The 26,360-nt window shown below is 36.4% G+C and overlaps 1 protein-coding gene across 3 annotated transcripts; it reads right to left on the reverse strand.

The window, feature by feature from the left end:
- Window positions 1-6,459: 6,459 nt before the first annotated feature.
- On the reverse strand, window positions 6,460-12,651 carry SLITRK5 (SLIT and NTRK like family member 5). Of its 3 annotated transcripts, XM_053455373.1 has the most exons (3): window positions 12,427-12,449; window positions 11,958-12,003; window positions 6,460-10,465 (listed from the first exon to the last, which is right to left on the reverse strand). In XM_053455373.1, exon 3 carries the CDS (start codon window positions 10,455-10,457, stop codon window positions 7,803-7,805), a length of 2,655 nt encoding a protein of 884 aa, XP_053311348.1. In that variant the 5' UTR covers window positions 10,458-10,465; window positions 11,958-12,003; window positions 12,427-12,449; the 3' UTR covers window positions 6,460-7,802. The 3 variants fall into 3 exon arrangements, with proteins under 3 accessions (XP_053311348.1, XP_053311347.1, XP_053311349.1); XM_053455372.1 differs by lacking the exon at window positions 11,958-12,003 and having other exon boundaries at window positions 12,427-12,651; XM_053455374.1 differs by lacking the exon at window positions 12,427-12,449 and having other exon boundaries at window positions 11,958-12,232.
- Window positions 12,652-26,360: the final 13,709 nt, after the last annotated feature.

Below are 26,360 nucleotides of genomic sequence, written 5' to 3' on the forward strand. Positions count from 1 at the left end.
TTAGATCTTGCACAAGGATGGCTTGGCAGGGTTTAGGCTGATTTACCACCTCTACATAAAAATAAAAAATCAGCAAAAATAAACAATTATACCCATCATGTCAAAGGGATTGGACGTTATATATATTTTATATGTCTACCATTTATTTATGGAAGGTATTTACTCTTTGATTGTTGATAGAAGATGCTTGAACATGTACTGCATAGGCCCCTAATGCAGGGATTTCAAAAGGGAGAACTCTTGAATATTAAATTCCCTCAGGACTCATATGGTAAACAATTATAAAACAATAATTAAATGGGATGGCACTCAAAGGGTAGAGTACATTTAAATGTTTTCCAACTTAAAAAACAACATGAATCATCTCTTCTTAAAATTTGCTATCACAAATATTTATATGCAAGCATATATTCATTTATTGTAACAATTTGGTTTTTTTCTTAAATCTTAGAATTGTTACAATAGTAACAGTAGCATAAGTGCACATTCAGATACCTAGTATATTATTGCAATATCACTCTGTTTTCACACAAAATAGTGCATTATCTGCCCAAAATACACCATTTTCTTTATAATCAACTAGTCCATACATAGAAAATGGTTTAAGCAAATGTTAGTTAATTGGGTTAAGTGCTACCTTTTCAAGCCATTTTCTATAACGGTGATGGGTACAGTGTATCAACAATAGAAACAAATATCTATTCAGCTCTAGCTAGAAATCAGTCTGAATGTGAAAGTATACTTGTAATTTAGTTGTATCACATTGAGCACTGTTCACGCATGCCCAACCGAATTTACCCAAAGCTGTCTGCGGACAAATACCACAGAAGAGCACAGAATGGATTGGGTGCCTGTTAGAATATTCCCTGATGCTTAATTAACATATTAATCTATGCATTTACATATCTACAAAGAGAAGGTAAGTATTACCATAACCTCCCTACATTTCTTTATATTACGGAGTGATACAAGTTTGTTTTATAATTTTCTAGCAGATTAGTTTTCTATTGTAAAACTTTTTACAATAGAAATTTTTTCTTTGGTAAAAAATCAATTAATCTCAATAACCGTTATGTCAAACTATATATACATTTTGACATTATTTATCTGTTTTTAGAAGTTAACACAAATCTTGCATTTTTACATGACCGATTGCCTTAGCATTATAGTGCCTTCAATATTTCACCTTCCTTTGAGCAAGCTATGTATTGATTTTTTGAGAAATGTGCAAGTATTGGCTTCAATTTTTCCTAAATATATTTATAAACACGGTTATAAAGTGAAATTGAGTCTAGGTTATAACAAAATTTGAAAACAATTGACCTTGTATCAGTGGCTAAAGTAATAAAATACATTACAACCACACTTTGAAAAGGTGGATGATTTGATTACACTATGAATATATTCAGTATTTGATCTTATGTGGTCTTCAGTAAGAAATATTTTTTTTAGAAAATGGACCTGAACTAAATATCACCAGATTATCTGGAGTTTGACCTAACATGATCAGGTCAATACTAAATGTTCTTGGTCATATCATTTTGCTCCATTTCTTAATAAGCCCAAGGTATTCACATTTAGATTATCTCAGATATTACAGTTGTATTAAATACCATTTCTTTCTTCTAAATAATTGAATATGTTTCTAATATGCACAATGAGACAGCATACTACTGGTGTCTTTACATGTCATTTTCAACTAGTTTATCGTCTTAACAAATCTATTACAATAATCCAAGCTAATTATTGTTTCCCTTTATAATTCTTTGTTTGTATGATCTGAACATCTCAATATTTTTGTGAAATATTCAAAGGGGTCTTTTCTAGTTAGAGAATGAGAATTCACTGTTCATTTCAACAGCATGTAGGTCTTCCTATGCAAGGCCGCTTTATTCAGCGGGTAAAGGGTGGCATTTGCCCAGGGCCCACTAACCTTTGGGGGACCACTGGCAGTCATACTGCCTGTTTGGGACTAGGGTGACCACATGTCCTGGATTGCCTGGGACACTCCCTCAATGGGACTTTAAATCCCGGGCAACCTCAATGCCTTGTCTCGGAATGAGGAGTATGAGTGAAGGAGGTCTCAGCCAATCAGGAGATACTTCTCAATTCTCCTGATTGCCTGAGAGTTCAGAAGCCTCTCCTGATAGAAGTTCCTCCTTCACACCAACTCAGAGTAAGCTGCAGCCAGCACCAGGTATGTTTCACTATGTGTGTGACTGTGTTTGTCACAGTGTTTGTTTGTGTGACTGTGTTTGTCTGTTTGTGTGACTGTGTGTGTAATGCCTGGTATTAGGGGAGTTAATTCTCTGAATCTACTCATGCCTGGTATTAGAGGGGTTAACATTCTATATCTACTCATGTCTGTAATGAGTGTATGTATATTATCTGAAATCAACATGGTTTCCAAGGCTTCTTAATAATTAATATATAAAAGTATATGTGAATCAGCGTGTATGTAATATATATATATGTATATATATATATATTCACCTGTTTGTGTAATCTCATCTGCTTCATAGTATGTCCCTGAAAGGCAGAAAAATGTGGTCACCCTATTTGGGGGCCCCTCTGCACTTATAATCAACTAATTTTCCCTCGGCCCCTTTTCCCCATTATATCCTTTATCCTCCCCCATACATCACCTATCCCCTCCACTAAACTACCTATCCCCCCACTACAGCACCTGTCCCTCCACAGTGGGGGGGGCAGTGGCTGTAGTGGGGGGAATAGAGGCTAGCAGTGGGGGGAACAGGGCTAGTGGGCCTTCCACTACAAGCCCCACTGCCCCCCTGTCTGTCCCCCCACTACAAGCCCTGCCCCCTCACCTACAGCCCCTGTACTCCCCACTACAGCACCTGCCCCCCCACTACAGGATGGGAGGGGGCCCACTATTATATTGTTTGCCCAGGGCCCACCAGAGCCTTGAATCAGCCCTGTTCCTATGAGTTGACATGAATATTACAATTTTCACTGATTCAATATATTGAATATTATCAGAAACAAAATCAACTGAGTTCATATCTACAGTGAAACAGCATGCCCACACACTATGACAATATGAATATATGAATTACAGATCATTTACATATTATTATTTTATTTTAACTAGCTTTGTCAAGTTGCTTCCTTTGCAACAACTCAGCTGACTACAGTCATGATTTTAGTGCAAGGATTACAGATCTATGAATGGTTTCGACAGCAAACCTTGTATTGTCAATATATCACCCGCCTAACAGAACTTTCCATATGTTCCAATTTGAAAACAAAACAAATCAATATTTATCCAGCAAAGAATTGTACTATCTGTTTAGTTAGTAACTTAGTATGTCAATTTTAAAAAATACATTTATACATATTAATAGCTGCCAGAAGACAATGCTTACATTGCAATGTAACAGTAATAAATTATCTGCAAATTTTCCATCTCACAAAAATGCTACAAAATTCCCAATATCCATCACTGACAGATGACTTTTCTCAGCATTATTTAGGATAGTTTAAAGACATTAATTAGACCTTTTAGTGGACCGACATTAAAAGAGTAAGATATAGACAAATAGACACATAAGCTTTTGAGACCTAAGAAGACCCTTCTTTTTAGATGGTCCTCTGAAATCTTGAGTGAATATAACTTTGTGAATGCTGGTCCAATAAAAGACATTCAGATTACCAACAACGTATCATATTTTTTTGTCAGTTAGGATACACTCTCTCCAGGTACATCATATACAAATTATTTTCTATCCGATAATACTGAAGAAATAGCATTTGGCAGTAAATATGCCAGGCTCAAGCTTAGTTCAGTGATCACATTGTATTTTAGCCAGTTCCCTTTCTAAGCACCATCACATTGTCAGGTAATGAAAACAGTAATGAAAACAAAAGCATAAAAAATGCATCACGAATATGTAAATGAAGAACCCAGCACTGTTGATTGACTGAAATCACTAGATGATTGCTCATTTTCTAAATGAAATGCCAGTTGGATTGTAGGGAATCAGTGCAAGAAGCATAGTTTAACTTTTCAGATTACAACAAATTTGGATCCTATTAATGTTTGTAATCATACAGGTTTGGTCTCTTGACCGCATAAAATGTATTGTATATTTGTATATCTTGTATTGTATATTTGTATATGTCAACAATTGTCTAAGGAAAGATAGAAATGTTGAAGTTAGCAGTCAGTAGACTCAAAGGAGGGTATTAATTTACAAGTTTTCACATTCCTAAAATATAAAAACTTCAAAACAATGAAATCTCCAAATAGGAGCTCCCCACCAGGTGCATACGAAGATTTAACAGATAATTAGTACACCAGACATTCTCAAGTTTATATGAGTTGACAACACATTCATTTAAATGAGAATACACCTTGGGACCTAAGCTAAAGTTAAAATCACCAAACCATTGGTTTGATCCCTGAGTTGGTCTTGCTATGGCTTTAGAGAATATCCTGGGTTGGTAATACTCAAGAATCAGCTAATCAGGAAAATTACCCACTTCCTCTTATGTAAATTATTGTGTGTCCATTTATAAAACAAGGATATACTATAGTAAATTTATAAAAACGATTACTAATAAATCCAAGGCATGTAGTTCTACCAAAAATAGTAGTGTCTTTTAAGCAAAATGTATATATAGATGGTTTGTAGGATATAAAGAATATCCTTTGGAAATAAAGGGAAAGAAAGTCTAATGTTTCTCATAGGAAGTAAAAACCTGGTATATATATATAATCACATTATATATGAAACATGAATGACAGGAACCTGTGTTTTAACCTATGTAGAGTGATAGAGGGGCTTTAAGGATGACTGCTATGAGGTAATGGTAGAGTCTATAACCTATGACCTTGCCATAAAAGGTAAACACTTTCCTACAGACTAATTTAATCACCTATAAAATGTACTTCACATCTTGGGAGATAGATCAACTAGTGAATACACATGAATGCATATGTACATTATACATCCTGTAAATGGAAACATAAGATTAATAATCACTTTTAATTGCAGTGTCAGCATCTTAAATTACAATTACCAAGTGACAAAAGTGTAAATGATGTCATACAAACTGGTATCATCAATTTAAATTTTAATAGAATTATTTAATTTCTTAAAATATAATTTTACATTGAAATCCCAAAAGGTTGTAGATTAAATAAAGTACATATCACTGAACAAATTGTTTGTATGTAAATAAAATAACACCCTTCATACATTACAAAGCTGCCTTGTAGTATCCTGTCTCTTCATTCATCCTGTATCAAGAAAATAACATAGGCTAGTGTTTGGTATAGACATATGATTAATGTAGTGTACCCTTTGCTATTCTCCTAAAATACATTTCTCTTATCTTGGATAAAGAGATTGACATCATTTTTTATTTGATGCAACATCACTCTGTTTTATGTAAAGTGGCTATGCCCTTAAAATATAAGCAAGAAAAATGCTAAGAGCATTCTTGAATATGCAGTATTTGTATTAACTTTTCAGTCTAAAGCATATACAACACAATACTATATATTTATATAACTTAAATGATATCAAAGGTGATGTAATATATCCATATCAAATAAAATAAAATGAAAACCTAAAACATGTATTCTAGACTTATGGAAATATACCAAAATAATTTAAAATAATGAAATGCATATGTGTTAACTCTTTAAGTGAAAGGGGATACAGACCCCACCTTTAGCACTTAAAGTATTCTGGAACTGTGAATGCCAATTAAATGCAATTATAAGATGTTTTTGAAATTGCTTTGATGTTTCTAGTAATGACTGTATATATAACTATATATATCTATAACTATATATATATATATATATATATATATATATATATATATATATAGTTATAGATATATATATAGTTATAGATATATATAGCAAGGAAGTATCAATAATATATTCTTAAGAACACTGCATGATGCAGTGAGATAAATATATTTTCTGTTATCTGAATAAATAATGCAGAACCTTAAATTAATGTTCATTGCACCATAATTAATAAAAATAGTCATAATTGTAGGGCAGTTGTCTCAAAAGTTGCATATCCCTGTTTAAAAGATCAATTGAAAGTTAGGAATACAAAGCACAATATGCCAACAAATAGATCTTCATGGAAGAATCCAGGAAAAAATAGGTATTCAATAAGTAGGACATTGCATATGAGAAAAAAATCTCAGGATGCAAAATATAAAATTGTAGAGGAATAAAGTACAAACTAGTTATTTTGAATGCTATAAATGTTTCTGTACATAAATACTATTGGATATAGGATCTAGAATTCACCACTATCAGTGGATAATGAATCCTAATTGGAATCTATCATACCAGTATGCCATTTTGCTTGTTAGAGTGTATCTAGTGTGTATGTTTCTGTATGTGTGTGTCACTGCTTACCCTGTCACAAATATTAAATGAAAAGTTATTTCCAAACACAAAAAAAATAAGACTTATGGCATTTTAATGTTGATAACAAAAAAAATGCGGAAAGCCAGCATTCCCTAAACAATGAGAAGTGTCTAATAGTTGAAGGTCATAACATTAAAATGTGTCATTAAGAATTAAAGAATACAAGACTGTGTGAGTACTCATGTCATACTGTACTCATAAACAATGTATATATATATTTTTAATATTTTCATTTTTTGTCAAATATAAAATGCATACTGAATGTGTATAGTTATTTTATAAATGAAGCTTACATGTTGAAAACATGTTTCATTGCACTACTTTCCTTGAAAACAACTATAATAAAATAAAATATATAACTAGGAAACAATGAGACTTTCCAAGCTTGCACATTCCAAATTTGAGACCTACCAGCTGACAGGACACAAGCCGATCTATACAGTGCACTTAAAATTGGCTACAACAGTAGTCCAGTAATAACATTTGGTTCACTAATGAAATGATAGATAATTTCCTTCTGCTTCCAAGAATATGTATCTCTCACTATCCAGGCCTAGGAATAGCCCAATTAAGGATTAAACATTCTCACTATATATCTCTACTATGTCAGCCAAGTCATTTTTCCTGAACAAGTGATATGTTTTATATTATTTTGTTCATCAGTTTTCTTAATGATTACATTTTTAAAACCCATATCTGCTCTGGATATCAACTTATTTTTATGTAGTGCAACATATTTGAGCAAATCAAAGACTGGAATAGTGAAAAAAAAATAATAAATGCTAATACGCATATAAAAATAGGTGCTACATTAAAATATTTGATATTTCAACAATAAGTTATTTTTAACTAACCAAGTTATGAATTATGCCTCTTTGCAATTTTGTTTCCTACCATCTATGGTGATGCATAAGGATGGTAGTTGTATACATAATCTAGCTTTTACTTCAAATGTCCAGAAAGCATACAAATACAGCCTGTAAAAATTGACTTTAATATTAAACTTAGGGAGAAGGGGTTCTAAAACACCATAAAAGTCATTTAGACCCACCCTTTTTCTGAAGGGTTATATAGCATATATATGTTTTTTTTTTCATAGATACCTCCTAGCACCGGGAGTGATTCCAACTCAATAATTTTCAGGCTGCAGAAACAGACCACAGAAGAACGATTGCAAACAGTAATTGTTGTGCCCAGTTTAAACAATGGATATTGTCCTACAAAAAAAAGAAGGAAACAACAAAAAAAAATTGCACACCCTTTCAGTATATTTTTTTCTGCAGCTGAAAATCTTGTGCCAAGGCACTTCATCCGTAGGTTGAAGCAACAAAATCGTTGTATAGTCCTTTGTTTCACATATAATACTGTAGACACGAGTCTAGAACTGGCTAAATGTTGTCTGTTTTTCAAGCACTTCGAGGTAATCCGGCTCAACGTTTAGTTTTGCTTTTAGTTCCAGATACTCGTTTCTATTAGGCTCCACATACACAGTACTGGGTGTGCTGTACAGCACAGCTTCCCTTAACCTGTCCGGATGCAAAAACTGACGCTTAGCTTCATATTTTGGGGCAAAAGTGAAAGCAGGGGGGTTATTATACTTATAATCAAGATTATTTCCCGGTGATGGCCCTTTGTCTGGCTCTAGAATTCCTCGGTAAACACGATCGGTGTCTTGTACAGGTGAAAGCTCCACTCTGGGCTCAATGGTACTAACGCTGTAGCTTGGACTCCTGAGACTACTATCCCTCTCTTCTTCTAAGTGGTTCCTGTAGGTGACTTTAAGTTCATGAAGATCTTTGTAATCATCCACGGAATTGCCCTCCCTAGATCTATATATAGGGTTCTTGCACATGTGACCCAGGGGATGGGGGATGTACTCATAAACGTGACCGGCAGGTGTCTTCACCTTAGGTAGGGGTCTGTTGCTGTAAACACTGTATTGCATGTTGAATGAGCTCACATCTGAGTTGTTTGTACTGGCTGGGTCGTTTTGGTTCTTTTTCCTCCTTTTCATCACAAGGACAAACAATCCTGCAGCCACAAACACGGACATAATGAAAACCAAGAGCAGACTCAGTATGAGCACGGACAAGGGCACAGTGCTCGAAACGTTGTTAAATTTTATAGGATAGACTAAGGTCGTGGTGCTCTCGGGGGGCTGCGTCTCCGAGGGTGGGGATGTGGGGACATTGATATCCGAGTAATCGGGGCACAGTAGATCTGCTTTAATAGACCTCATTTCTTTTTGGGCAAATTTCTTGGGGGCTTTACAGATGACGTCATCGACCAGTACTCCAACACTAAGTTGTTCCAGCCATAATTTCATCCCTACAACGTCACACGTACAATCCCAAGGGTTTTCGTGCAAATCGATCTGTACCAGTGACTTCAGTTGGTCTAATACACCGCTCACTGTCAAGTGTGAGAAATTGTTATTACGGAGATTTAGCCGGGAGAGATTCAATCCAGAAAAAATGTTCCCCGGCAAATATTTTAAAAGGTTATTATTCAGAAACAAAAGATGGAGGTTAGGAACAGAATCAAATGTTCCTGTTTCGATTTCCTTAATAATGTTAGATTGTAAAAATAGGTACTGGAGGCCCCGAAGCCCATAAAACAGCTCTGGTGTCAGCTTTTCAATAGAATTGCCATTTAAGTATAGTCTTCGTAAATTAGTTAAATCCCCAAAGGCTTTGTGTTGGATGATTGATATCCGATTGTTCCCAAGATGAAGAAGATCTAATCCCGTGGAATCAATGAAATCAGTTCTGCGAACCGAAGTGATATAGTTTCCTGTTAGATACATCTTTTTGGGGTTGTAAGGTTTGGGGTGCAGTTCGGAGATGCTTTGGATTTTCCTCTCCTGACAGTTCACGTTAAGTCCCAGATTGGAGATCTGCAAGTTGCAAGTGCAGTTTGTAGGACACTCCAAAGGCACCGGGGATTTGGTCTGATAAGCTATGCTTATGCTGTATCCAGTATCTTTGGGAGGATGATGTGATGTGGTCCTCACTCTGTATCTGTTGGGCTGCCGTGTGCTTTTGGGTTTTGTAGGGTTCTTGTAAACAGAAGATGAGATGGTGGCACCCGAATTCACTGAGGCTGGGGTGGTGTGGAAGTACTCGTTGGTACTCCGAGGAATCTGAGGTCGCATCTCATATACGGAAATCAGTTTTCTGGGACATAATTCTTGTTTGGAGATTTCATCTAGATCTCTCCCGTATAAACGAAAAGGAGTTTCACAGACAACATCACCCACTAAAGCAGAATATGATATGCTATACAGCCAGTCTTTTAGGGCAATTAATTCACAAGAGCAATTCCATGGGTTCTCTTCTAGTTGAAGTTCCACCACTTTATCCATGTGTTCCAACAGACCCACGAAGGGAAGAACCTTGAGTCTATTCCCTCTCAAGTCTAAGTGAGTTAAAGGGACAAAACGAAAAAGATTGTGAGGCAAAGTGGATAAAAGGTTGTCATTCAATATTAATACTTGCAAAGAACGCAACCTACTAAAAGCATTGGGTTCTATTGAGTTTATGAAATTATAATCTACTTGCAAATATTCCAGGTTTTCTAGGCCAAAGAACGTGTCATTTTTAAGAATTTCCAACTTGTTGTTGTTCAAGTGCAGTCTCTTTAGACCCTGAAGTCCATTGAAAGCCCCGATTTCAATGTCTTGTATGTCGTTGCTACCAAGGTGCAATATAGAAGCACCGGTGTAATTGACAAACTCGTTTAGGTAAAGGCGATTTAAGAGGTTCCCGTAGAGTAAGAGATGATATATAGAAAATCGTGGAGGGGTAATCTCAGAAAGGCTGATGATTCCTCTGTTTTCACAATTTACAGTTAATATGCCATCTCGCTCCTCACAAGGGCACGAATTTTCACAGACCTCCCCATAGTATTCTATTGTTTCTGCCCACGAGAGAACCAGGGATGTTAAAGCAAATGCAATCGTCTGTAGCATCCACATCTGCATTTTCTTGTTTAAGTCCTGATCAGACGTGACTGAGGAGCCGCAATAGTACATATTACCTCCTATGGGAAAAATACAAAACACATTTTAAGCAACATAACACATATAGAATTGCAGGACAGATATGGACCCTACTCGTGAACACAAACACACACACACACATACACATATATAAACACACATACATGTATATATATATATATATATATATATATATATATATAATGTTTCTAAAAGCAATCGATCAGCAATCTTCAAGTGCACGTTAGAGGACGGTATTCTGAGTCATCGTTGTAACAGTTTTCCAAAGGCAAAGGTTCGCGATTATGATTTTTTTTTTCATGATCATCCATAAGTATACATAAAATGGCTGTCACTTCTGCTTCTTGAGATGTTTCCACACTTTACCTATCCCGTGTAGCCCCTTCCATGTTTTCAGCACCGCTTCATGGAACAGCGCACGGGAATATCTGTCACCTATTTTTTTTTTTTAAATAACAAGGTTGCTTCTACATTTAATCCACTTGGAAGTTGTTGTAGAGAGGGGGTAATCAACGCATTTCTACCGCAGTGCTGTTGCAGTCTTGCAGGAAGGGGTTAATAAAGACTACAAAAACCCAATTTCACTCATAGACATCGAACTAGAAATCTGGCAAGGTACCGATTAGAAGAGAATGGACGAAAGTAACGGCAAGTAACGGCTTAGCAATGCTAATCAGATTCATAAGCAAAATGGCACTTTTGTAGGAGCTTAAGGGACTATGTTATGGAAACACAAGATCATTGTGCTCCAGGTTGCTTTCATATATAAAGTATTTTCGGTATGGAAATCGGTATGATAATCTGTCACATTTGAAGGCTAGTCATAACATTGTTAAAAGCCCACGGAGGCACAGGCTTAATGGTTAATGATTGCATTTTCTATGCTGCTGCTCATCAGAGAAACAATAACACACACACAAGCATTTATCAACCAAGACACGTTTAGCCAAGTACTATCTGCCTTTAGGTCGGCTTAGTGCTAAGATAAATCGAACGTATCATTTCTATTTTTGCCACTGTCAATACTTCCTTACATCCAATCTGCCTATGTCTAGTACACAGAAGGACGGATGCTAGTGGTACCCAAGCTACAAGGGAGCTAGAAATTCGTCGGTTCTGAGATAAAGCCCACCCACAACCCTGTCGAATAATACAAAAAAAATAGCCCCAAAATCCGCATAATCGATATAAGACTGCATGATCAAGCCTGTTCACAATTGGGTCTTTACAATAAAACGCGATGGCAACGCTATTAAAAGCCCAAACCCATAGAGACAGCATGGCTGGGCTGAGGTTAGGCTCTTGCCAACATCCTTATGGTCTACAAGCATTTCTTTTCTCCAACAATCTATAGAGCTGCAGCCTGGAACTGAAATAATAACCCCCTACAAATATCCAAACATCTGTTAAAACAAAAAAAGATTACAATCATGCAAGATGAGCAGAAAAAAAAAATAATAATAATTACAAAAACAATGAAATGTCTGGAAGGAACTTCAGCTTAATCCATACCTCTCCAGTTGCTTCCCAAATCTATTCATCCTCCAAACCTTTCTCTCTAAAAAAAAAATCATTGGCTGTGTCTTTCCACTTAATCATTCATTTCCATTCTCAAGCGCGTTGCAGCTTTAATTGAATTATATTTCTTTCCCCCCCAAAAAAGGGCAAGAGATCACAGCTCTTCTACTTAAAGTTAACCCGTTGCCTTTCAGAATCCTACATGACCAGGAGCGTGACTCCCCATCCACACCATATGAGTTGAAGCCCAGGATTTCTGCATTGCAACCGACATTCAACAACACATCCAGTTCTCAGCCCTTCTGAGCAGACTCCAGCACAATTACAGTATGTTGCCTGGATCGTACCAATGAAACAGGGTTACAAAACAGCGCAGGCAGCACGAAAACAAGAACACTTCCAACACCGTCGCGATTTAACCGATACACCGATACCCATTATAAGGCTAGATTGCAATACTCACTCAGACATAAGTCTCTAGGGCCCAAACATCGCGTAAAGCCATAAAAAATGCATCTGGTGTGTGTTTTTGGGTGGCAGGAGAGGAGAGGCGGCTCTTCCAGAGCTTTGGCTGCGAAATGCAGTCTGCCCAGCTCTCAGAGACAGACAGACACAGACACACAGCCTGCGCTGAGCAGCCCGCAGCACAGATCCTCCGGCTCCAAAAGGCCCATTCTTACATTCGAACCCGATGGGATTGCAGGCAAAGAGAGAGAGAGAGGGAGCCAACAGATAGAGATAGATAGAGAGAAGAGAGGACACAGAGCGGGAGAAAGAAAGGGGGATGGGGGGGCAGTGGGATCCAGCCACACATGGGAGGAGTTTGAGAGTAGGTAGGGTGGAAGAGAGCTGAGGCTGAGCAGAATCAGCCTTTCTAGTTATCAACTTGACAACCTGCTAGTTTCTGCCATGCATTACATATCAATCTGATTCTAAATACACTCACACATTCCCATAGCATCGTCTTACATAACACCCGTTTATTCTTTCACCCACTGTCTCCCTGTAGTCAGCTTCCGTGACCCCTTCGAGATCAGATTTCGCATTCTAGAATCCGGTCTGTCTGCGTGTATGATTTAGAATCAGTTTGTTTGTAAATGTATTTTGTGAGACGCCCTTGCAAGCAGAGGTATGTTTAACACAAATGTGTCTCGTCCTTTAGGCTCGTTGTGTGGGTGCTGGATTACCTTCTGGTGTAATAGAGGGGGTGTTGCAGTGCAATCATTGTTGTGATGCCTCCACTTCAGATGATGAATGCTGCCTTCTGGAATGTGGACTGGAACTCTGGTGGCTGTTTAGGGTACCCAACGAAATGTCCCCAGGGCATCTATTCCTGTTTGGAATACACAGTAGATGACAAACTGCTTTGGCGAGTCAGACACGAACATGGTGTACTACTCCAGTGCCCTTGCTTTAGTGTTTCTAGAATTGTCACACTAACATTGTCTTGTACATGATGGCAGTTAACTGTACAGTAAAGTCATATTTGATGATCTATTTCTCCTGCGCATCATTTAGATAGGATTCGTTTGGGGATTCGTCTGTATTTCATAGTATTAACCCTTGTCGTGCCAGGTGTCTTTATTTAAGTCCCTCCCAGGGCATTCATTTTGCTTTCATTAATCTCGGTGGTGTCCCTTAGATAACACACTTGTTTATTAGCAAGCAGTGTCATTTTCTCACAGATTGCAAAAGCGACATTACAGAATGAGATGGGAATAGTAACACCGACAGATGGCAGTACAAGGCGACAAATCGCATAGTATTTTTTTTTTATATCAAGGAATGCAGAAATGAAAGATGAAGCCAATCCTAGCAAAAAAGGATATCTATTTCAACCTGGATCTATGTGCAACAACCATTCACTTGCAGTCTGGTCACATATTGGGAGGGGTTTTATATCATCAGATATCCTCCATTTTCCACCGATTTAACAATAATGTCTAAACCAGCCACTTATCATTTCCAGTTTTAATAGCCTCCAATCTGTGTATGCAATATGCACACAATGCCGTTATTTTTTTTATTGACAATGCACACATATTTTATGTGGCCTATCAAACATTGTTTGACCAAAAGAGTCCATGAAAAGGCAATCAGGATTGTTACAATGCCAGATTCCAATGCTAAACTTAGACTGCCGGCATATTAACCTTTTGAGCGCCAGGGACAGGGAGATCGCAAGTCGAATCTCAGCATTTGCTTGATCACTGTTCAGCACAAAATGGGTTAACGGAAGACGACCAATCTGACTGCCCTGTGCAGACAAGGACATGCTGTTTGCTGACAGTAGCAAATGAATTTGTCTCCAAACAACGCATGGAGAACATTTTTGCATTAGATTAATTAATTTTGAGTGTGCCTTAGTTACAATGACATGAATTACACATGGATATTAATTTTAATGTTTCAAGTTGTATTGCCTAATCTGATCATTTTCAATATCATCATAGTCTACATACAGAATGCTGGTTTAAGATTTTTTTTTTAGAACTGGCAGGTACTATATATATTTAGCCCTAAATATAATGTAAGAGTTCTTAGTGTAGGTGAATGTCTGATTAGTCCAATTGAAGCTCCTCTCACCTGTCATAAAGGTCATAAAGGCTGGAAAACACAATCAAAGACAAGGTGGGATCATACATGTAATCTATCTGTCCATCTATCTATCTATCTATCTATCATCAAAACCTTTAAAGCATTTTATCAAATACTTATCGTGGAATCTGAATATATTTTACATTTTATTGGAGAAGTTAAGCTTCTGTAAAGTGAAGTTCAAGGCCTTTATATCTTACTGGAGACAAACCTTTACATAGCATGTAAAGCTCTTGTTTAATGAATGAATGAACAAACCTAGTGCTACAGCTTACTAGCATAACTGAGTCTAGTTAGATTCACTTCAGTAGATGCTCAGTCATCCTTAGCTAAAAATTGATTAATGCACTATAAAAGCAACCTTGAAGATTTCTGGTCAGCAGTGGTCAACAATGGCAATATAATGATATTATCATAGGTCAACTAGGCCTCTCAGAAAGTCCTTTACATATATGTTTAATGCAAGCAATGTTGAACACTATGATTCTCAAAAAAAAACCTCTCGGTAAGTTACCACCATACCTGCATATAATCATCTTTTTTTATTATTGAGGCCTCCCTATTAAATGAAGATATATCCTTCATGTCATATCCTCATCTTCTTAGCCTTCCTCAGTTCTGTAGTGCAAAATGGTGCTCTGTAGTCTACTCTGTAAAGGTTTTGTTGATCGTCTAGAGTTATTTTAATGATTAACCAAAGACAGACATGTATGTGGTATGTTAACAACACTGAGAGGCAAATGAAAATAGATACAAGATAATACATACAAATGAGTATCTACATACAGAAAGAATGACTCAATAAAATATTTTCAAAAGCTACTTACACAACCAATTATCATGACATTGTACACAACACATGCTGGTGTTTACAGAATAAATATTTTATCCAAATATGATGAAAGTGATGTCAAGAGTATTCCACTGGTTGCCATAGTGCTCAGAGTCACATAACTTTACATCTAACCAAAATGCCTCAGAGGTCCCAAGAACATTGTTTTCTATATTGGCCCAATAAGACTAAAAGACTCCATAACACACAAGTTATCATTGCACTTTAACACTGTCCAGCACTTATGTCACAGGGCTACACATTTTCCAGGTTTTCAAGATGATTCATAACATATTGTTTATGCACAATTTTATTTAAATAAAAGCTAATTCTAGAAATCTTGTCAGTCTAGATATAAATGGACTTTTAAACATTGTAGAAAGCTTAACTGAACTAATAACTTTTAATAAATGCTGTATAAACAACAGCAAATATGGTATACAACAGTATGTCATAATCCTTTTCTAATTAATTTCCAGCACTGTATCAATTTTTTTAACCTTCCACCTACATACTCTGGTTCTCTTGGTTATTTTATGTGCCAGAATTGCTACAAAATTATACTTCTAAATAACCACATCACAATTTTGTTTTATTGTACACTGTGCAACAAATGTATCTACTGTGTAAATTACAAGAGGGTTTTCAGTAATGAGTATTGACAGACAGACTGCTCTAACCCTCAGAGTAAAGATGAAGAAAAAAAAAAGATTCTGACATAATTAAAAGGGATTTAAGAAAAACCCTTGAAATGCTGGTAGCTTTTTAATATGTAATATTAATCAAATCTAGACTAACCTAGGCTTACATTTACTAAAATACTAAACATTTTAAGATTGGCTTTCCAATATATATTTTGGGTACTAGGCACCACTACTACACCACTACATTTATATTATTAAATTACACTTTTGTATTTTGTTTTGTTTAATGTCCACTTTCGTTATTTACTCAGATGCCCATACAATAATGTATTTTTATAATTAGCATTTATATATATATTTTTTTTATTTTTACATAAAATTAAAGCTATCATGGCATTTACACATATTCAATCACTACTAACATACAATATGAATTTAAATAAGGTGTTACATAAATATAATGATAATGTGTTGAAATTTCAGTTGCAGTTCAAGGAATAGAGACTCACTTTTTGTAGGCAGTTTAACCTCATTGTTAATTACCCGTATTTGCCCGAATATAGGCTGTGCTCCCCCCCACTTTAAGTCTTTAAAGTGGGGGTGCGGCCTATATTCGGGGTTTAGTGCAATTCGTATCGCCCGACACCTGGGACGTGCAGTTCCGGTCACGTGTTTTTTCTTTTAGCCCTGCTGCCCTACCTGGATCCTTCTCTCCGGCAGCCGGTGGATGCCGGCTCTTCCGCTGGGGCTTCTATGGTGGAGCACCCTTCCGGTGCAGATATTCTTTGGCTGCGGTGATGCGCGTAGACAACCTCGGCTGCCAGCACTCCTGCCCGTTGCTTCTCCATCATAGAAGTCCCGGCGGAAGTGCCGGCAGCGGAGGTTGTCTACACGCATCTCACAGACATCCACCGGCTGCCGGAGAGAAGGATCCAGGTACCCTGCAGTGCTGCGGGGGATCTGGATCCTAACCCTGCTGCTTTATGAATTAAGGGGGGGACCTTAAAATATCTACTGGTTTTTCAAATTTCTTTTTGTATCTAACCTATGCTGACTAACTGCATAATAGACACCATAAATGTTAAAATACATGTATTCCTGTTTATTAGATAAAATACTGTTTTACCATTCCACTAATGTGTATTTTTTCTTTAAAGTTATTTTTTTCTTTAAAATAGCACCAAACTTTTAGGGTGTGGCCTATAATCGGGTACGACCTGTAATGGAGCCAATGCGGTATTTTGATCCAGGGGTTTGCAGAGGTTATGGACACTTAAACTGTATATGAGGCTAGGTGATTAGTGCATCTTACATGACTACATGCCCTGGAAGCTGAATTGTTGGTTAGGAAGTAACCATTTTGTCCTCACTTTTTTCGCTAATGTCTAGAAACTAGATGGCCATTGGATCAGGTCCAAGATTAATTGGAAGGAAGGTAGAGGACCCATCACCTGTTTTCTGACTGGAATACATTTATTCCCAAAAGCATTGTATCCACTGGCACTCTGACCATATGTGTATATAACTCCCCATGGCCTCCTTGCATGTCCAGCAAATTGGGTCTGCATTGGATATCATTCTATATATTTGCTGTGGTGATTTATAACATAATGTGAGTACCTTAGAGGCATTCTACTGTATGATGAACTTTAAGCAAAATTGGATAAATGCAAAAGCCAGCTCACCTCCCAATGTATTCGTCTGCAGGGATCTGCATGGACTCGCTGGAAGTTTTTTATTCAAGTGCTGGATCGACCCCTTTTTCTTTATGATGAACTTTAAGACTTCTTTCCCCATGTAATTATATTGTATTTTTCCCAGTTACACATCCTTTGCATTTTATTTGTATGTATAGTTTTGCTCCTGAACTTTAGTACAGAAAACCAATTTTGTGCATTTAATTTTATCATTATGAGCTGCATGTCATTTTCTTTGCCATCATGGATGTGGATCATGTCTTGTTCAGCCATTTTTCTTTCATTGGAAAATTATCTCTGCCCACCAAGGCTAAAATGTTCGCCAGCTTAATGATACAAAACATAGAAATATAAGAGATGTTTTCTCTGCCAAATTGTGTCTGATGAACATTTCTCCCTCTTTAAGCCTGTGTTCCAATGTAAATAGCATTACAGTAGTGATTATGATTGATTGGATACCCAGGGGAGTACAGTTAGCACTCGATAAATGTAATTCCTCAATAGTCTAAATAAACAGTGGCCAATTTATAGCAATGTCTTGCTTAGTAACAAATAAAGCACTGTATATACAATTTAGGTTCTGTTACAATATGGATCCCTGTCATATTGATAAATATGGTCCAAAATAAGAACACTACAACACATTACATTTTTGAAAGACTTAATGGGCCCTTAACATCTCCAAGCCTGGGGCCTTTCACATAAAGCATTAATGGTAGCCCTCCTTCTTGATTTGAAACTAGAGGAAAGCTAGACTTTCAAAAGAGAAGTATTTATACACTGGTCTCTAGAAATGGTTATGTGACAATTGAGTATAGGCAAAATGTGTTTTTTTATGCATTCTGTTTTGTTATACATTCCCATAGAGAGGGGATTCAACACTGACTTGGTATTGAAGAAAATAAATGTCCTTTTTTCAGGACAATTATTGATACAGTCATAACCTTGTGCAGTGTAAGGCAGGGTATGTGCACTATTTTATTGAGTTTAATAAATAAGAAAAACAAATGTTACATTACGCACATGTCATATCACAAGGGCGTCCAACATGCGGCCCGTGGGTCAAATACGGGTCATGTGATAGCAGCATCCATGAATTGGGAGTGCAGGAAGAAAGTAAGCAGGGGTTCCTGCAAGTTATGTAGGAATTCTTTCAGAGTGCCCCAGACAGCATACATATGTGACATTCTCTGACCTCTCACTTGAGGTCATGCACAAGGGTCACATGGAGGGAGGACATGAAGAGCAATAACATCACTTGGATGAAGAGGCTACAACCCCTTCTGTAGCTCACAGCCCCCTCTCTGAGAAAAAAGAAGGGTGGTTGGGCAGGTTTAGAGCCTTAGCGTGCCCCAAATGTGCTCCAGTCTGCCTAAATCCAGCCCACTATAATGAATTTTACTACTGTGATATACTCATACTGCATATAATTATGAATTTTACTACTGTGGGGCTCTGTGATATACACATACACTGCACATTAATGTGATTTGATCTAAAAACTGTTTGTTGACTGCTTTTGTACTATTGCCAAATTAACCCTGTATCAACATGCGTTACACAGCTAAAATGGCATATTTTCTCATAATGAGAAATGAGTGGGGCCCATGCACACATACATTTCTGATAAAGTGGCCCACTGCAGAAAAAGCTTGGACACCCTTGTCATATTGGAATAAATACATTTGTACCCTTTATCTTAAAAAGTGTAATATAAAGACATTCTTACTTGTGGTGCTTTCCAATTTAAAGTTCTACTCCAAGGATATTCCCTCTCCTACCAAATCATTCATGCACATTTTAGGAATATAAAAAAAAACAGAAATCTTAGAATGCCTTACGTTTGTGAATATATACCAAGAATGACTATTTATAGCCAAGGTTAGCAAAAGTAAGGATTGTAAATTACCGTAATTCCACAATTTGGACATATTTTAAATGCAATCCGTATACACATTAGCTATTTACACTGTTTGGAGGTGGGTTTAGTAATGTTCCAAACAAATAATTATGTTCCATTTTTACATCAAGCTCAGTGTTGAACTCCTTCTTCATGCTACTTTATTGGTCAATCAAACCACTAGTAAGGTATGAAGACCTGTTTATACTAAAGTATTATTTCAAAAAACTTTTAATCCTGGAAAAGACCATCATTTAATAATGGAATCCAACTTCTATGTACCGCAGCCCCTACCAAGGTGCCATACTGTTATTGCAATAGTAACTGCTGCATGGTTGGACAAAATAATGTGGCTTAGAAACATGCACATCCCTTCCTCTAAAGTGATATATTTCCTAGTATAACAATTGTAAGCAGTGGCGTAGGATGTATAGTCTATTTCCAAATCTGAATAAACTGCACATCAAAATATTAAATCTGGAAATGATGCTCAGTAGTATTGAAGCTAGCAAGGTGTTGAGTGTGTTTGTGCTCTCATCCAAGTACATTGGAGGTATCTTTATCACAGTCTAGAATTAAGTTAATTTCTCCATAGAGAACAATTCACCCTTTCCAGACTCTCGCTCTTTTTTTCTGTAATAAATACATGTTAATGTGTGTGTCTGTTAGGAGTGTAGAAGTAAGCTATACAAAATGTTAGGTATGCTAAATGCCAATGCTCCTAAAGAAATACTGAAATAAGTTAAAAATACATGAGCAAATTATAATATCCACTGCACACAGTCTCACATTTTTAGAGACTGACACCGACACTCATAGTACAACTAACCCCAAATTTAATTGTTACGATTTCAGATAAAGGCTTTAATAGGTAAATCGGCTATTAATTTGCGCTTTTGGCTCATTGGTTGCTCAATTTAGATATGATGGTGAGCTGTTCGCCTTTGTATTATAGATTTCCAATGAATGCAAAGCAGCTAGTCATACCGTGTGATGTGTGACTGCTTTAGATACTTAAACCTGTAGGAAACATGGATTAGACCAATACAGAGCTCTCTGTAACACAGGATCATCTTTTATCGCACAGCCACATAAAGCAGGATCACAGGGAAAACATGGAAGATTAAAGTGTTCTATATAATTGCTGATATGAATCATTCTACTAGAATGCATCCTAGCCATACAATCCTAGTGATTACTTAGCAAAAAAATATTAGAGATTTGTTTTGCTGTACTTTGATATGAAAAACAACATTATTCTTAAAACAAAGATAGACCAAGAAAAAAAAAAAAATGCTTACGTTATGCTTCATTTGAGAGACAATCAGAGAGCCATTTTCACCAGGGGAGTGACTGATGGTGCTTTATGAGTTTCACAGTATGTGATTAAAGGAAACTACCCAAAATGCAATAAGTCTGCATGATTCTTTACTACTGACAGAAATGTATGTACTTGAATTGTAGTATGCTATTTTCATAGAGCCAGCGGAAGCAACTATCAATAATTTAATTCTAAGCAAGGGGCTAATTTTATATAAAAGGGCTGTGCTTGTAAAATAGATGTAATTAACTGAAATTTCCACTGTTATAGGTTTCATTTGGTTATTAAAATGACTCACAGAACCATACTCTGTAGATAAGTTGGTAATGCAGCAAAGGAACACATATTAACAGGACACATAAAACCAATAGTTTAAGAATTTGTGAGGGAAATTTGTTAGACAAACGCAGGTGTTTTTTGGTGTCCTGTTGTTATGTGTCCGTCCGTTTGCTGCATATGTGAAGGCAATTAAAATGTGCAGCTTTATCCTGTTTGTATTATTGGGAAAAAAATACTTTTTACTTATACCAAGCTCACTTGGGCAAGCTGGGAACTTGAATCCTGATTGGGACCCTGACCTGCAGTTAAAGAAATGCCTATGGATTTTCCCATTTCTTGCCTTTTTATTTGTTTTGGGCCTAGAACTTAGTGTGGTTGCAGATGAAATGTGTCAGTTGGTAACGTGCTGACATCCTTATGAGATGGTAAAAGATGGAAGAACTAAGGCTTCCTCTACTGAGATTTACGTTTATTGATTTTTCCATTTAACACAGGGTAACTTTTAGTCTTGTAAAAAAAAATAAAACAAAACAAAAAATCATAGGTTGGTCAACCATTCTACTCCGAACCGCTATCGGAAGGCAGGCTGCTGCGAACTGGCGCAAGGTCTCCACGGGGAGTGTCATGGCAGTCATCATAACATCTAAAAAAATGCACAATACCTTTTGTTATAAGTTATGGTATAGATAAATCCCTAAAAGTCAGAGAATGGTTAGCATGAAAATATAAAAATGTCAAATGTAGGATTTACATTCATATAGCTTTTTATGCGATGTCTAGATTCCATCTAATGTGCACAAAGGTTTCTTACGTTTTATTGTTTTATTGTACAAAATGTTTTAGTTTGAAGCCTCTATCTTTAATAAATGAAAAAGTCTTACATGTTTTCACTTGATGTTCATCTTTAAAAACCCATTGTGAATGCATAGGATGATTACATTTCTGCACACCACCTTTTGCGTTTTCTTGCATTATATTGTAAGCTCTTCATGCTTTGATGATTGTTGGGTTAGAATCTATTGCATGTGCTCTGCAAAGTGAAATTAATTTGTTGGAAATGTCCAACAGATCATTGATTTACCATTCTATTGTGGTCAGAGTCAAATGCTGACTGCCATTTAAAATAGCTCTGCTTGCCTTCTCCTCTGGTTTCTTGTGGTATTGTAGCTGGTGACCTTTGTAGCTTCAGCGGAGGGAAAAGGTAAATGAAGTGAAATGACAGCCATTCAAACAAATGTTCATATGCATGTCCTATATTTTTCATTAACTACACATTTAACAATTGTAACAATTTGAAAACTATATTAGCATGCAATGTACGGTAATATTGTCTAATAGTGTTGTTTACTTTTTATGTATGTCTTTCTCATTTAATGTCTGAATAAAATACACACTAGTTAATTAATATTCATCATAGGAATATTATTTCACGAGTCCACTATATGCCATATATGAACACTGAATTCTCCCCACCTTCCAGTGTTAGACCTTGATTTAAAATATGCCTTAGGAATTAAATATATGTGTGACTAGGAAATAGAGGAAAGCCTCTATTTATAACCTGAGCTAAGGATGTTGATGGCATCTTGATAGATGTCTATATTTAGCAGTCTTTTTGATAAAAATAACTTGTCTCTAATGCTTTGTATTGAAGTATGTACTTGAAACTGCCATGGAAAATGTGAAAAGTATTTTAACAAAACCTTGACAATTTGTGTCCTTACGTTCAAATTCAGAAACAACAATTGAAACTGGGTTTCCACATTTAGTTTCATATCCACGCCATTAAACAAACAAAAAAAACCTTATGTCCTGCTGAACAACGAAGAGAGTACATCTCCACACCTGACAGCTTTCTCAACCTTAGGCTTATAAAGGGGAGCACCAGGGAAATTTTGCCTCCCTCCTCTGCATTGTATTAAACCGATAACCTCAAACACAATGGGCATGTATATGTTTTGCACCTGAAGCAATCCTTCCCAAATTTATAATGTATAGATGAATAGCGAGTATCTCACATTTCTCCTTCATATCCAAGGTCATATTGTTACTGCATTGATGAACCAACATCTGCCACAAACGGAATATCCTCTACAAATTATCCATATCACTTATCAAAGAAGATGAAAGAAACTGTCGCAGAACACATAGGCCTACTAATTTACATTGTAACAATAGCTAATCACCCATTTAACAGACATGTACAATACAGTAGCCTGTTGTAACCTGTTACCGACACAGTACACCAACATTTTACCAGGTTTTTAAACAGTATTACCGTAATTGTGTTTGGGGCTAAACAGCCTCTTTCAAATGTTAACTGTATTTGCAATTTACATTGAGAATACAAGAGTTACAGTAGTGTGTTTTCCAAGAGCCATATCCACTGAGCAACAAACCAGACAAAGCAACAATTTACCTGTTTAGTTATCATCAGCAATGGATGTGTTACATAAATATTTTGGATATTTGTTTATATCCATTTATAATTAGGTTTATTAATGCATCTTGTTTGGAATTAATATAAGTAAGTATGCTATAATTAATGTCTGTAAGAGTTGCCACTTAGATCCTTCACCGTACTAGGTGATCATCAACACCTGGATATATTTATATGTTGATATTATGAAAATAGAGCCCTTTTGTAAACTTGCATATTTCTTTACTGGCTTAGGTATCAGGATTGAAACACATAGGGTAGGTGAATAGAAGGGAGATATTACAGTGCAGACACAATTAAGAAGTTAAATGGAAACTGTAATATTTAAATAGTTTGAATTAACTAAATGAATCTTTGAAAAGTAAATATTTAAGAGCTACACTTCTCTATGTACTAGGACTGGAGATATTTTGTTAACGTAAGAAGTGAGAAGTGAAACTCAATGAAACTAAGATCTGTAACACAATTTGGAAAAACTAACATATGTAATTAAATTCCTGCCTTCCGTTATCTCCCTTCTACTCAACCCATACTTACAAAAAGTGTCTAAACCAATCAGCAATGGGCAGCTTAACAACAAGGGAGCAATTACTTAATTATAAGAAATAATCACGCATATCCCATGCACAGTAAGCAAACATAGTTTATGGAGAAAATAATGTGGAATATATTTGGTAAGTGGGGGATTGAGCAGTCACTATCAACCAGACAGCAATTAACGTCACAAGTTTCAAAAGGCATATGCAACATATACACAAATAAAAACACAACCCTTCTTGCATGCTGGAAAGTCTGCGGTTGTATTTAAGATATTCATTACACTGGGGTGGGGCATAACCAAATCATCAAACCATTAAATATTTTAATAACAACCACAACTACATCAATTTATTGGTTTCCACTCTGAGATATCAACTCCTGCCTTAAAATCTGAAAATAGCTCTGCCATACCACTCCAGTGGCAGATCAGGTGATTGAGTGTGCAGCCCGTGGCTGGATATGCCAAGCCGCATGCTACATGATCATAAAAACATATCCAGCTGTTGGCCGCATGTATTCTATCAGGCAACTACTGGGCTTAAAGTGGCAAGTCCAGTCCGGCCTTGCCACCACACAGATCATACTTTTCCACACACATCATTCTCTGACTCTTCTACCCACTCTACTACATAAATTATATACATTATATATACACTATATGGACAAAAGTATTTGCACACCTGATAATTACACCAACAAGAACTTTGCGGACATTGCATTCTAAATACATAGACATTAATATGAACTTGGTCCCCCCTTTGCAGCTATAACGGCTTCCACTCGTCTAGAGAGCTTTCCACAAGATTTTGGGGTGTTTCTGTGGAAATTTCCAGTAGAGCATTTATGAGGTCAGGCATTGATGTTGGATGAGAAGGCCTGGCTCGCAATCTCCATTCCAGTTCATTTCAAAAGTGTTTGATGGGGTAAAGGTCAGGGCTCTGTGAGGCCAGTTCTTTTCTTCTACATCACACTCAGCCGTGGATTTTGCTTTGTGCACCACTATATGGACACTATATGGACCACTATATGGACAAAAGTATTAGGACAAACCTCTTATTATAGAAATCAGGGTTTGGGCTAGGCCCCTTACTTCGAATTAAGGAAAATCTTTATATTTCACCATACTGAGACATTTTGGATGATGCTCTACTTCCAACTTTGTGGGAACAGTTTGGAAAAGGCCCTTTTCTATTCCAGCATCACTGTGCGAGTTCCATTAAGACATGCTTGGATGAGTTTGGTGTGGAAGAACTTGACTGGCCCATACAGAGCCCTGTCCTCAACCCCATCAATACATTTGGGATGAACTGGAACATAAATTGGTACTATCTTAAAAGTTTATAAACTGAAACTTTTGTTACTTGTTTGTTTTTGTTATTTATAAAACTGATTTCATAAATCCCCTTTTCTTTATTTTACTTCCTTTCTATCCATCTGTCCATCTCTCTCTGACTTAACACTGTTTTCAGCATGTAAAATTCTCAATTTCCATTTTTAGACGGAAGACTCATTGGTTCTCAGATTATTGAAAACATTTTACATGAATATTTATCTTTATCTTTCATACTCTTTCTCCACTAATCCCAGGAAAATCTGACATTTGTTAAATGAAATTCCCAATGTAAGCATAAATAGCATATGTTAAAGTATCCATAAAGAAGATATCTACATAACAATCAATTCGAATACAACATAAACAAAATGACTTAATCTTTAATAACAAGAAAATAAAATGATGTCTGGTAAAATCACCTTTGTAAGTAATAGATTAAATTTAGCAGTCTAAAATATTTGTTTCTGTAAAAATTATTGATTGATCCACACTCTGCAGGCACAGTTAATTAGTGGAAGGATTTTAAGTTATCTGCTGACTTTGGATTCTGAATGTGCCTTGGCTAGATGTTTTGTTTATTCAGTTTACCTATAATGCACTATTATACACATGCAGTACTATAGTATAATACTGCATGTGAAATATAAAATAAAAGCAATTTGGTTTTATTGCAAGGCTGATTTTGCAACATAGTCATTTAGATTTAAAAAAGGCACAAGTCTCACATGTCCAACCTTGCTGTTTATCTAGAAGATGGCAAAAAAAAATCCACAATTGAAGCTATTTCCAATTGTATCTCAGAATGAGGAAAAA

This window comes from Spea bombifrons, chromosome 2 (assembly GCF_027358695.1).
Source record: "Spea bombifrons isolate aSpeBom1 chromosome 2, aSpeBom1.2.pri, whole genome shotgun sequence".
Lineage (NCBI taxonomy): Eukaryota > Metazoa > Chordata > Amphibia > Anura > Pelobatidae > Spea > Spea bombifrons.